Source organism: Aptenodytes forsteri, unplaced genomic scaffold, assembly GCF_000699145.1.
Source record: "Aptenodytes forsteri isolate BGI_AS27 unplaced genomic scaffold, ASM69914v1 Scaffold535, whole genome shotgun sequence".
NCBI classification, from domain to species: domain Eukaryota; kingdom Metazoa; phylum Chordata; class Aves; order Sphenisciformes; family Spheniscidae; genus Aptenodytes; species Aptenodytes forsteri.
The window spans coordinates 104,802-117,688 of NW_008795855.1; the positions used below are offsets into that span (position 1 = coordinate 104,802).

Genomic DNA, 12,887 nt, shown 5'->3' on the forward strand with positions numbered 1-12,887 from the left:
CCAGAAGCATTAATGGGGCCTGTTACAGACCCCAGCCATGTCAGGTTTCAGCCAACATGATTAACATCTAGCATACTTTAGGCAATAACGGGACCTTATAACCGGTCACCTCAGACACCAGCAATCACAGACAGTACGTTGTACCACCTTCACCTACATGCAGGGCAAGTGTGAGTAACGAGGAAGAGCTGAACTTCTGTCACTAAAAACCCCGAACATCTCAGTTCCTTACTGATGAGTTCAACCCCAATTGAATCCCCTAGTTAACATTTTTATGTGAGTTTCGGTTCTTGAAACTCAGCTGCAGGCAATGGTGACAGCAATGGCCTTTTGTGCACATCTTCTGAATAGAAACAGCACACTCCGTGGCTATGCAGAATTTAAGAACAAAGGCATTCAGCTACAAATGAGACAGCAGACAACTTACCATCTCATGAGATTTAGTAGCCAATATAGCACGAGTATTTATGTACCTGAATAAATGTGGCTTATGCCTGCTAGCCTGTAAGAGACAGTTGGATCCCACTATACGTATTCTTCATTATTTGTCCCAGAGAAAAAGAACGAGGAAAATATTTTTTGCTGCCAACCACCACTATGATATTATTCTCTTCAATCAAGTTTAGAGTAGTTCACAATAGCATAGCTTATATAAAAATATTGCATAATACAAAAGATCCTTTTTAACCTCAAAAACTCTTAAAAGACATCTACAGGGCACTTACAAGCACAGTTGCACTGCCCATCCCAAATCAAGATGGGGATGATGCATTTTGTTAGCATTAGGAGAAAAAAAAAATCCAGACTGAAGATTCATTGAAGCTATATGCATCTTCTTCCTACCCGCACATAAAAAATGCCTCAGTCTGAATTAACACCTGGCTGAGTCCCAGAAACCCGTAATGTCATCAATATTTTCATGGTCCTTTTTATTAAAAGCAGATTTCCACAGAGAATTAATGAAATACAAAAAATGTAACTAAAATGTAAATTAACAGTTCCCAAAACCCAGCATGTTGCCGCATCCAAAACAAAATTAAACATAAAGAATATGGATTGTGATCATCATCAATCCCAGCAATATCCTCAAATTCTTATTGTGGAATACCATTCTGCTTTATTTTATAATTAAAGCAATCCATTAAGTATTTAAGTCACCACTTTTCTTATTTGACAAACCCATCAATGCTACTTCAAATTCACCAAGTTATAAACTATGGCCACATACTCTTAGATTTTACTGCACTATGTCCACTGGTAGAATCCAGCTGGAGCAACAGCCGTGAGGAAAATACAAAGGCTATGGTCCTCTGAAAATGTTCTCAAGAAACCACGTTAATCTAACACGTGACTAAAGCCCAAGAGGGTAGATCTCTTCCAAGCAACACCTCTAGATGTGTCTCAAAGTGTATTCACCTGATGGAATTCTATGCTGAAATACAAGATTCCTCTGTCAGCATTTGAACAGCAGCTGCGTTGGGAAAGCATCTGTAAGGTGCCACAAAGAAAGGAGCTTTTTACGGATGCCTAGTCTTGGGTTACATGGGAAATGAAAAGGAGTCTTCAGTCTTTAGCATCTCCCACTCCATCAGCATTAATAGCAAACATTGCTTCAGCCTCAGGAAGGCAAGGAGAGTCGTAAATTTTACATATTCTGGTTTCACCTCGGCCTTTTCGCAGATACAGTCTAATAGGGAGAAGGAAACAAAAAATAGCCTACTTTCAGTAAATCGTTATGATAAGCATTAAAACATTATGTTAGTACATGAATACAGCACACTGTGGAGCTGTAAGAACTTCTGAAAATGTTGTGTTGATTTTACTGCAGATTAATGAGTGCTCAGAATAGCATTCATTTGTTGAAAAGCAGGCTGGACTTGCTGTTGACAGACTACGTAGAAACCCAGAATTTAAAGGTACTTGGCTAGTTTCATAAAATCTTCCAAAATAAGGCTAATGGAAGATGATAATCTGTTCTCTCACCTCGTGGTGGAAGCATGTGCTATGATATTTCCTCCAATAGGTTTTTTGGGATCTGCAGCAAACATGGCTGCTCCATCTACTTGTGCTACCACTTGGTTAGTGATCACAACTGCCACACCAAACTGTAAGGAGAAAAGCAACAAATCAAAATGCCTTTATTTTCCACAATCTGAACAAAAGGGGATGGTGGTGGGGGGAAAGACACATGCACTTCTGCTGTCCTCTCTGCTGTCCATAACCACTCTATCATGCCTCTCAAAACAAAATGGAAGCAGACACCGACCGGGCAGAAAGCCATTTGTACAAAATTGCTAAGCTTTGCAAGAGAAAGAAAGTTGATCACCAGTCCTTTAGAGAATAAAGCAAAGTTCACAGTTTACCTCATCTGCAAGTCGAAGAAGCATACGCAGAAATCTGGCCAGATGCATCTGCCTAGCTGACAGCTCACCTCTTCCTGAGTAATCTGTCCGATAAAGGGCTGTGGCACTGTCCACTATCAGCAGCGCGTATCTGGAGAAGGTAAGTACAAGGTTCTCATAAACGCTCCCAGGCATGAATAATGCCTCCATTGGAGTGTGACAGTGTCCAGCAAATTGTGAGGCTGCATACTGATGTGGATGTAAGCTCCTCTCAGCCTGCCAGTTAGCAGAATTATTTTTTTTAACAACACTGACTTGATCTGTAAAGTTCAGATTACTAACTATACAATAAAACCCAGTAAACCCAAAGAAAGTTGCTGCATGATTAAAAACTTAGATTTATCAATAAATAAATAATAAGACTCTCATAAACTAGCCCAGAAATTAACGTTTTGACACCACAGATACTCTGTGGAGAGGTTCCTATACACCTCTTACCACCACCTCCTTCCCTCTAAAGGGGTCCATAAATCTTAGTTTTAAACTAAAGCTGTCTGCACAGGTTTCTTCGGTGCTTGGCATGCTCTAAATCAACACTCTTTATTTCTGAAAGCAATTATAAACTGATCTTTAAAATTGTTTCTCAGGCTGGCACTTGTTCTTTGTAAAGTAACATCAGTTGTCGCAGTTCAAGTCAGTCGCCATCATCCAACATTTCAACAGCAAGAGGTATTAACTCACAACTGACTGCTGATACACCAAGCTTCTTATCTGGATATGCCAAAGCATAATCCAGTTTGAGAGTAACAAAACCTGATCTAATGGAGCTAAGCACTGAAGAAAGCAAGTATGTTTCAAAAAAGTTAACTTTTGAAGTAAACATTTACTTTGACATTTCACAATTTTGTAATCTATGCTTCTCTTGCACTTGTTCATCATCTACAGGTAGCTTTATAATATGAATAAGCATCGGCACAAAAATCACTCCATCTAAACCAGTCTTATTACCGTGATTCAGCCATCATAGCAGATGCCTGATACAGGAGCTGGGTCTGATGATCCGTGTTAAAACCTCGAGCATACGCCACATTATCTAGGACATCACTGCCAGACAAGCCATACCTGGAGAAATCAGTGAAAAAAAATTAAAAAAAAAATCTTTAAGTGACAACTTCATCAACAGGAGTTACCCAGCAGGTTTACCTAAAGACTAGAGTAAAAATTCACATTCCTGGGAGAGCCTTGGAGATAAAAACAGGCAGCAAGAAATGCAACACAACTTGGCGATGAAAAGTGAACAGAATGATTGGAACCCATTTTTAAAGAATACTTTCCTGCCTAGGAACAATAGTAAAGTAGAACACCAGACATTTTCCTCAAAATAAAACCACAGGCAAGGAAAGCTACCATTCTGGAACAGAATATTCTGAAAGCAGTATATTGCTAATAAAAAACAGTGGTAAACAGCCTTCCACCTGCAATAACTCTGTCAATGTTTCACTACCAAAAAAAAAAAAAGGATAGTTACATTCAACATCTTGCATTTAAATTATATATATGGCACTTTGAGAAATCCCTTAGAATTTGGAGAACCAGTTGATTATCCTCCTTGGATCTGAAACGTAGTAGTATTTTTTTCCAGCGAGAGAGAACATACATAATTTGTTCTCATTTTTCATTTCACGCTACAGCATATTTCAGAGAATTACAGACTCTGAAGTTGGAAGGGATCTCTGCGGATCAACTAGTCCAATTCCCCTCCCCGCTCAAAGCAGGATCAGCTGCAGCAGATTGCTCAGGACTGTGTCCAGTCAGGTTTTTAACATCTTCAAGGATGGAGTCTCCACAACCTTTCTGGGCAACCTGTTCTAAAGTTTGGCCACACTGAACACTAAAACCTTTTCTTGCTACTTTTTACATACCTCACCACGTTCAACTCCAAACAGACTTTGGCCTTCCTAACCCCATTTCTGCATGCTCAGACAGTGCCTCTATATTCCTTCCAGGTCACCTGTCCCTGCTTCCACCTCTTGTTCGCCTCCTTTTTACGTTTAACAGGAGCTCCTTGTTCATCTATATAGGCCTCCGACTGCCTTTGCTTGATTTCCTGTTCAACAGGATGGACCGTTCTTGAACTTGGAGGAAAAGATCCTTGACAATCAGCCAGCTCTCCTACATCCCTCTTCACTCAAAGGCTGTGTCCTATGGGATTCTTCCAAGCAGATCCCTGAAGAGGCCAAAGTCCACTCTCCTGAAGTCTAGTATTGCGATCCTGCTTAATGCCTTGCACCGATCTCCTTGCACCGATCTCAGGATCCCGAACTCCACCATCTCATGGTCACTGCTTCTCTGTGATCACAATGAGCTTTTAGCCCTGAAACTGCACACAGATGTCTAACTCTTCCCGTTTGTTCCCCATTCTGCATGCATGCGTGTACAGGCACTTTGGAGAGGCATACTTGCAATGTCTACCTAAAGCAAATTAAATGGAGTGCGTATGTCAATGGTGCACTGAATGCAGAAGCGCACGTCAATGGACGTAAGTGCACGTTCAGTTGATAAGACGTCCTGGGAGAAAGTGCAAAACTTTCTGTTGTCACAGAATTGATTTTTTAGATTCTACCTGAAGAGCCAGCTCAAAGTGGGTTCTCCAGTGAAGGACCACAACTTCTAACAATACAGCTTTACACTCTAATGACACTAGCATGGCTGAATTCGACTTTTATCAATCAACAGTATGAAAGATCCAAGTCATACCAAAATACATCAAATTAAGAACGTGAATTAAGGTAAGTATCTTTATGATTTCAATATCCTGCTTTTCACAGCTGGACATCTAATGTGTCCCTCCCTAATTCCTGTAGAAATTAAACTTCTAGGCTAAGCATAGCTTTGAACAGTACACTTTTAGAATCATAGTTACCGATTAATTTTGTTACCTGCACGTGATAGCTATTAATAAATCAAACAATCCAACCTTACTAGGCTACTGGCACCTTACGTTTGAAGGTGAATAACAGCCAATCCTGACTAGCATTTTGAAGCAAGACCACACTGAAATATTACATATTCGAGATTAAAGTCAAGGGTGCTAGTCAAATACTTGGCAAGTCAGCAGACTACAGAAAGAAATGAGTGGAAAGATGGTTAGCCTCCATCCTAGCTGAGCTGAAGAAAAAGACTGACGGATGGAACACGCAGAGATACGTGTGTATGGATGTACCTATGACTGCTGCAAACCTCATTTCTCTTTCTCATCAGTGCCCAAGAGGTGTTTGTTGCCAAATATCCACTGATGACAGGGAATATGGGAGTACTCCTCCACTTGCTGCAGGAAAAGCCAGCAGGGTTAGATCAAATTATCTTCAAAGAGACTTAACAGGATTTAGTTGGTACTGTCCCCAGATGATTAGGAAGCGCACATTCCCTTCCAGTAGCAAAAAAGTGAGGGAAATTACTTCCTGCAGAGGGACAATTACACAATAGCTGTGGGGGGAGAGAAGCAGTGGAGAGAGGGGAGAGGAATAGTAATACCAGATGTTTCCAAAGTGAACATCTGTCAAATTAACCTCTAGGACCTGTGTAAAATGTCTTCCAAAGATTTTTTTTTTTGCCTTTCAGTAACAAACCATCCAAATCCAGTACTGACCCAAATCTTCAGCTTACTATTTTTCAATAACTTGACCTTACTTCATTCTTTTAGGATGGTATGTCGATTAGATCATCTCCCTCTATAAAGAAAAGGAAGCACCTCTTGTGGGCTAGCACGTCATATTGGTTTGGTATTAAATCTTATTTGATTTTTTTACCTGCAGTCACGGAAAGGCCCATAAATACTGGCCTTACCTCATGAATCTGTGGTGCTACTAAAAAGCAGCAGTCCTACCCTTTCATCCTCTCTGCTTCCAGCTGCTCATTCTTGTCCCCTCCTTTGCTCCAGCTTCAGCAATTTATGCTGCCCTGCAGTGAACCACATTAGCAACTGCTCTGCTTGAGCCTACAGCCTAACAGTCACTAATGCCAACACCATGGGGCAAAAGGAACGGCAGGGCCGCCTGCAGTGGCACAGAATCGAGCCTCATTAAACCAAATTAAAACTTAAGTTTCTGCCCCATAGAGACTTAGCTATGCAGCATGATATTACAAAGCAGACATACTGTGAAATCAGCCTACAGCATAAGGAAGGCAGCTTTGCCTAACAGGTCACATGGAGTCTTGGCAAAAAAATAACTTCATGAAAAAAATATATGCTGAGGAACGACAAAGGGTAAAAACAAAGAAACTTTAGAGAAAACATCTATAATGATAGGCCAGGCCTTGAAGTATACTTGAAGGGTGACTGAAGGAAACACAGTCACTTGGCAATTAAGTTTTGCTTCTGTAAATGCATGGTAAAAAAAGGAGGACAGCTGCTTTTTAAGCTAGGAAATTTGCACAAAAGTTTTTAAAATACTTTTTAAAATACCCCACATGCACAGCCTGAAAAACTATGAGCCTAAATCAGACTAGCAAAAGTGTAGTAGAAAACAGGCCAACTGATTTTATCTTTGCAGGACGTCTGAGCCTCTGTATTCAAATCAGCTCAGCCTTGCTGCATGATTTTGGCTTGCAGCTTAGAAACAATCAATGTTTGTCATCTTATTGCTTCCAGAAGAAAGTGCACAGCTTACCGACATGAAAATTCTAATCAGTATCTAGGTGGAAATTTTTTTTAAAACTACCACATAACTGAAATTGTTAATCTGAAGCTTAGGCCCAAACTCCAATCTGAATAATTGCATTCTGCATCCTTAAAATTCCTCTCCTACTTCAGTCAGGTATGACATGCTTCACATCCCTTCCCAAAGTGCTGGGCTACTTTTCTGTTCCAGCTGACACAATTTCAGCAATTGATAAGCACTGCAAGATAAAGTAATACTTCAACCCAAGTTCACTGAAGTTGCTTACATACCTTGATGTTTAACTGAAACAACGATCATGGAGAATTAAGCCCCACAGAAGCAGTTTTACTTTTGAGAAAGTCTAAAGAACCAGTTGACCAGAAGTAGCTCCTTTTTCTAATGTACAGAACCAGTACTTCTGGCTTTTAAGTCTAACCAGAATCTCTGTGTAGACAGCGGAATTGTTATTTGGGTAATTAAGTTTTACTTTCCAATTGGTATAAAAAACAAGTCAGAACATTCTGAGATAGAGGCAGGAGATGAAAAAACAGCTTTTCAGCTGGTCAGTGGATGCTCTCATATTTCCTAACAGAAGTTTTCCAGCTGCCGTTGCAATAACGTTTTGACAAAAGAATCTTTGTTTCAAGGTAATGCTATTGGCAGAATTTAAGAAAAATCTTTGAATGTATTTCACTAACAGTAAAACTGAATTTGAAAGAGACGCTAGTAAGAAGTGAAGACATCATATTCCAGGGGACAATGACGTTAGCTGCTGTTATATCTAAAACTAGAAACTTTGTTTATAAAATACAGCTAACGAAGTGGTCTAACATGCATGTAGGTAGACAGGCAACTAGAATACAGAAAGGGTTTTGTTTGGTTGGTTTTTTTTTTAGGGACAGCTCTTACTGCAACAGCCCCATGAATTTAAGGAGACAGGCTGATTTACACAGTGATCCTTGCTAACTAACTAAGCTGTCCCATGAGTAAATGTATTCCTTTCTTCAACTAATGCCAGTTTACTTCTAGCCCTAAGTACAGACCTTTCAGCCACAGCAAGAAGACGTTCTGGACGGAAGGTCCCTTCTGTGTCAATATACATAGCTTTTCCTTCACCACCACCTCGGTCAATGGGAAGCTAAAGGAAAAGCAAATGAATGAACATGAAACAAAGCTTCAACAAATAATCCAGTTATTGCCTTATGCCCTCAACTGATACCATACAGTAAGTAACATACCAAGCTATTGTGATTAAAGTCACACTTATCTGGGAAAAGTGAGAAGAAAGATTCCTGTTTTCAATCTCCGATACCTACATAAGAGGACAGGTGCTTAACTTTGAGCTGGTAAGTTTAGGTGCATAAGGGTGTTAACTAAACGATCAAATTAAGCCCAAAGCCTCTAATATTTTATGAAATAGCAACCTCTAGAAAGTAATAAGCACTATTATTTGTTTAAACTAAGATTAGAAAAAATTTTACCCCAAACTGATCTGCTGTTAGACAGCAAGAACCAGCTGAAGGCTTTTACAAAAGTAAAATGAAGTAAGCTTAGGATACGTTAGGGAAAAAAAGCAGCTAGTGAAAGAAACACATTGAACCCAACAGTTTCTTCTCTCTTTTCAACACTCTTGGTGATAAGAAAGGTTCTCTGCAGTCTAGAGCACCTGAAGAGAGATCAAACACTTCTCTGCATTTAAGACCTAGAATTATGCTACAAGGCTAACGTGTTCAATTTTCTTGTCAGAATACTGAGGAGGGGAAAAAAAAAAAGCTACAGAACATATCAAACATAGGCAAAAAACATCACAAACTTAATTGCAGCTAAAATAACCCTAGTAGGCAGATTAAGCACGAAACAAAAGATCCTAGAAAGCTGCAAGTACAACCAAGGGTGCTGCAAATACTCACGTTCTTTGCAGCTGTTTATATGCGTCACATTTGTATTGGTTGAGAAAAGTGCACAAATTAGCAAATATCCAAAAGCTGTGCTGTCTGAATACTTGATTTGAATGAAGTGAACTACTCACTTGACAGGTTACGGCCAGGGTATGACACAACTGTGTTTTTCCAGTACGAAACTCCCCGAATAACTCTGTTATGGACCCTGTTTCTATTCCTCCTGAAGGGAAAATAATAATAATAAAAAAATTTTAAAAAGGTCACATACTTCAAACAAAGACCACGTATAAAGTATTACATTTACAGAGACTCAGTTAAACACTTCCTTGGTTAAAAGTTTCAAAACTCTAATTGGAAAAACTGGTTTTCCTACTGAGGTTTGTTCATGTCGCAGATAAGTAGTTTAGGTAAGTGTATTTCTGAAGATGCTGAAAAGCTGAAATCACTTGTTTTGATTTTTTGATTACAAGTAGAAATGGGGAGAAGATGATACCTGGTTTTGTTTTCTTGAAATAGGTCATAGACTAGAATAAACTAGAAACATCCAAAATGAACAGCTCTGGGTATTGCATCATGACTAAAAGGTTTTAAAACTATTTCTACAGCTTTTAAATCAATTGTGATACAAGAAAGCAGAACTTTTTCGTTCAACCAGAACTTGTCTCTCTTATGTGTTTTTGTCCAAGGATCATGTTCATAGACAAAAAAGCAGTTACTGAAAGCTAATCAACAGAGAGAAATAAAATTATTACCTTGAAGAAGTTTATCAAGTTCTTTGGACCCAGTGGTGATCTGGATGATCTCTGACCTTCGCTGGTGGAATTCCGTTGCTGTGGTGAAACCCATCGGAACCAGTTTAGCTGCTTCAGCCTAAAGAAAACCAAACTAAGGATTGCAAGGAGTCTTCATCCCATTCATTTACCCCCTCTAGTAATTAATACTGCAATTTTCTATTTTGTGAAATGGAGAAGCACCTATATAATTTGATGCATACATTTTATTTTATAGACCATATATTAGTTGGTACCTCTGAACAGAACTGAAATTCTGCTCAAAGAAAAAGCTTCAACATCCATTTTGTGTATTTTATGGAAATCTTCCCCCCCTCGTCCCCCACCCTTTTAGTTCAGTTCTGTCCCTGTGAAACTTGAAATACTTAGGATGGGCGTACAGCCTATTAGGAATGCTGTCTTCCTAATAGTGACTAAATATGCAAAGTAAGAAAAGTATCGAGTTAAACATTGTGCTGGGTCAGATTTCGATAAACGAGAACTAGTGTGGCAGAAACTCCATATTCTGAACCAGAAGATGCTGAGATTACAACTCAGGCTTCACTCTCAGTCCCCAGAAGTAAACCCCAGGTCTCACGGTGAATACCCATCTGAGGTACACAATTAACATGCTTAAGAAGAACGTAACAGAAGAACAGCTGTACTGGGTCAGTCCAGTCGTTATAACGCAGCATCCTCTGCCTTGACAAGTGCCAACAGTGAATGCTTAGGGAGAGTGTAACAAATCAGGGAACGAGGGACTGACCCTCTATCTAGTAGTTCCTCTGGGTTCAGTTAGCGAGCTTCTTGATCTGAACGGTACCCCACAAACACTGCACTTAGCCCCTTTTTAAACCAGTTTATGCTACAGATGGCCACCGTGCCTTGGGACAAGGAGTTCCATAACTTAATTACAACCTGTATGGAAAAGTACTTTCTTTGCTTTAGGCTTATCATAAGCCACCTTATCACGAGAAATACTGAGCTAGAAATAACAGTCATCTCAGGTATATTCTCCATACCTTCCACGATTTCTATATTATTCCTTCCTATATTATTCTTCCACCTTTCTAATAGTCCCTTCCCCTTTCCCCTCTCAAAGCTGGTCCTAGTGGTTTTTGTCTCTTCTCATGAAAAGTCATGTCATTCCTCTAATCATCTTTACTGCCCTTCTCAGTATATCGTTAATGGAGACCTTCCAAAATCACCAGAACACTTTAAGCCAGTAGAAATAAAACTTCCTGAATATCTTGCGTTAAAGCTTTTCCATAACACCCTTACCAAGATTTTGTCAGCTCAAAGCTGGTCCTAGTGTTTTTTGTCTCTTCTCATGAAAAGTCATGTCATTCCTCTAATCATCTTTACTGCCCTTCTCAGTATATCGTTAATGGAGACCTTCCAAAATCACCAGAACGCTTTAAGCCAGTAGAAATAAAACTTCCTGAATATCTTGCGTTAAAGCTTTTCCATAACACCCTTACCAAGATTTTGTCAGCTTTGGCTTCACTGATGCCTTTAATATTTAGTAGCTCCTTCTTTGGTGCATAAGCAACAGCCTCAACCGTGTGAAATCCAGCTTCTTCTAATTTCTTCACATCATTTGCATTTATACCACATTGCTGAAGGGGAGGGGAGAAAAAAAGGACACACTAAGACACAGATACCTTAATCTAACTTCCACTGAACACCTTCAATTGGCTTCATCAAATTTGGATCAAACTCTGTTACTACAAGTCAGCATATTGAACGTTACCCCCCTATTCACTTATACACAAAGAACCATAAAAAATAATATCCTTTTACCAGTGTAAAGTTTGCATAAGCTATTAACTATATAGATGGCATAGAACAGGCAGAAGATATCATTCTCTGTTTGGTTTAATAGATGCTGGAGGTGATCAATACATGTTCGGGAAGGGTGCACAGCAAGGCAACATAATAGAAAACATAACTGTTAACGTGTTGAGGTTTTTGTTTTGGGGTTTTTTGACAGAACAAAGTAAGAATTTAGCAACACAATTTTCAGCTACAACTTGTGTTTAAGGCAAAAGACCAGCAGATTTCTTGAAATCTTACCCTAGAGCTAACTCCTTACCTACCTCTAACCTAGATATGAGCTGTGGTCCAAAGCTCTCTTCCTCTGCCGATGTATCTGCATTTGCTTCGAACTGCATCTGCATAGCCATTGCAGCAAGTATTCAGCACAGCCCCGCTAGAAGAAAACCAAATAACTCTGTGATGCAACATACACCATTCAAACACGCACGTGCAAAGCGTTCTAAAATATATTAACAGATCATTCAAAGTAGTATGTGATGGTTTTCTCCCTCCCGTATCTCTTAGCTCGTGGTACACAAGCGCTGTGAGAAATACCTTTCCTGTGTAGTATTAAACATTAAAAACAAAAAAACCCAAATAACTCTCGTGTTACCCGGTGAGGAATAGTAAGAGGCTTAATAGAGAGCTCGACAGCATTTAGGAGTATAATATAACAAAATTGGTTTACTATTAGCAGTATCTCATTTTAGCAAGAAGTTACGCGGTCACGTTAGAAGATGTATGACTTGAAAGCGGCAGTTGGTGTTCTAGCTTGGTTGTGCCCAAGAGACTGCCCTCGAGACAACTACAAGTACCAACACGACCTCGCACAAGTTTGAAGGGGCTTTAGATTCTCCCTCTGGGCCCCGCTACGGCTGCGGTGCCTCTGCACCACCTCCCTGAATACTAAGCGGAGGAGCACGATGGGAGGCACGCGCAGCCAAGGGAAACTGAAGGAAATAAGGGCATTTACACGCTCTTTGGAAGCGACGCTCCTCAGGTGACTGTACCTAGGGGCTCGGCAGGAGCCAGATACTGAAATCACCAACCGTCCGTTTGGGGTAAAGGAGAGCCACAGGCAGGCACGGTAGCGACAGTTACGCTATCAGAGCAAGTCTGTTTAGCCCAGTATCTTCCACCGAGGCAGGCAGCAGAAACCCACAGCAGGCGCCCAGGCTCGGAACCATCGCCCACCGCTCACCCTCGCCTTTATCGACTCCTTGCCGCACCACGCTTTATAATCGCCTTGTTTGTCCTACGCCGGGTACTCTCACCTTGCCTAATTTTGTTATTTTCTTTAATTTTCCCTCACAAGCCTGCCTCAGGCGACGCCCCTCCCCGTCCCTCAGGCCGCTGGAGGCCTCACTCGGCGCTCGCCAGGCCGAGCCGGTCATC

At 40.4% G+C, this 12,887-nt stretch overlaps 1 protein-coding gene across 2 annotated transcripts; it reads right to left on the bottom strand.

Moving 5' to 3' along the window:
• Positions 1 to 1,260: 1,260 nt before the first annotated feature.
• Positions 1,261 to 11,861, bottom strand: RAD51 (RAD51 recombinase). 2 transcript variants are annotated; one of them, XM_009283689.1, is made up of 9 exons: positions 11,774 to 11,861; positions 11,156 to 11,293; positions 9,657 to 9,774; positions 9,033 to 9,124; positions 8,047 to 8,141; positions 3,351 to 3,464; positions 2,364 to 2,493; positions 1,984 to 2,105; positions 1,261 to 1,687 (listed from the first exon to the last, which is right to left on the bottom strand). In XM_009283689.1, the coding sequence occupies exons 1-9, from the start codon at positions 11,858 to 11,860 to the stop codon at positions 1,564 to 1,566; spliced, it is 1,020 nt and encodes a 339-aa protein (XP_009281964.1). In that variant the 5' UTR covers position 11,861; the 3' UTR covers positions 1,261 to 1,563. The 2 variants fall into 2 exon arrangements, with proteins under 2 accessions (XP_009281964.1, XP_009281965.1); XM_009283690.1 differs by lacking the exon at positions 1,984 to 2,105 and having other exon boundaries at positions 1,661 to 1,687; positions 11,774 to 11,860.
• Positions 11,862 to 12,887: the final 1,026 nt, after the last annotated feature.

What these genes read in the sequence shown, in the direction of transcription:
- RAD51 (XM_009283689.1), bottom strand. Translation starts at nt 11,860, where the DNA reads ATGGCTATGCAGATGCAGTTCGAAGCAAATGCAGATACATCGGCAGAG. An exon ending in ACTTGATAAACTTCTTCAAG is followed by an intron (nt 9,125 to 9,656) that starts GTAATAATTTTA and finishes TTTTCCCTTCAG; the next exon opens with GAGGAATAGAAACAGGGTCC. An exon ending in CTTCTTGCTGTGGCTGAAAG is followed by an intron (nt 3,465 to 8,046) that starts GTCTGTACTTAG and finishes TGATTTCTCCAG; the next exon opens with GTATGGCTTGTCTGGCAGTG.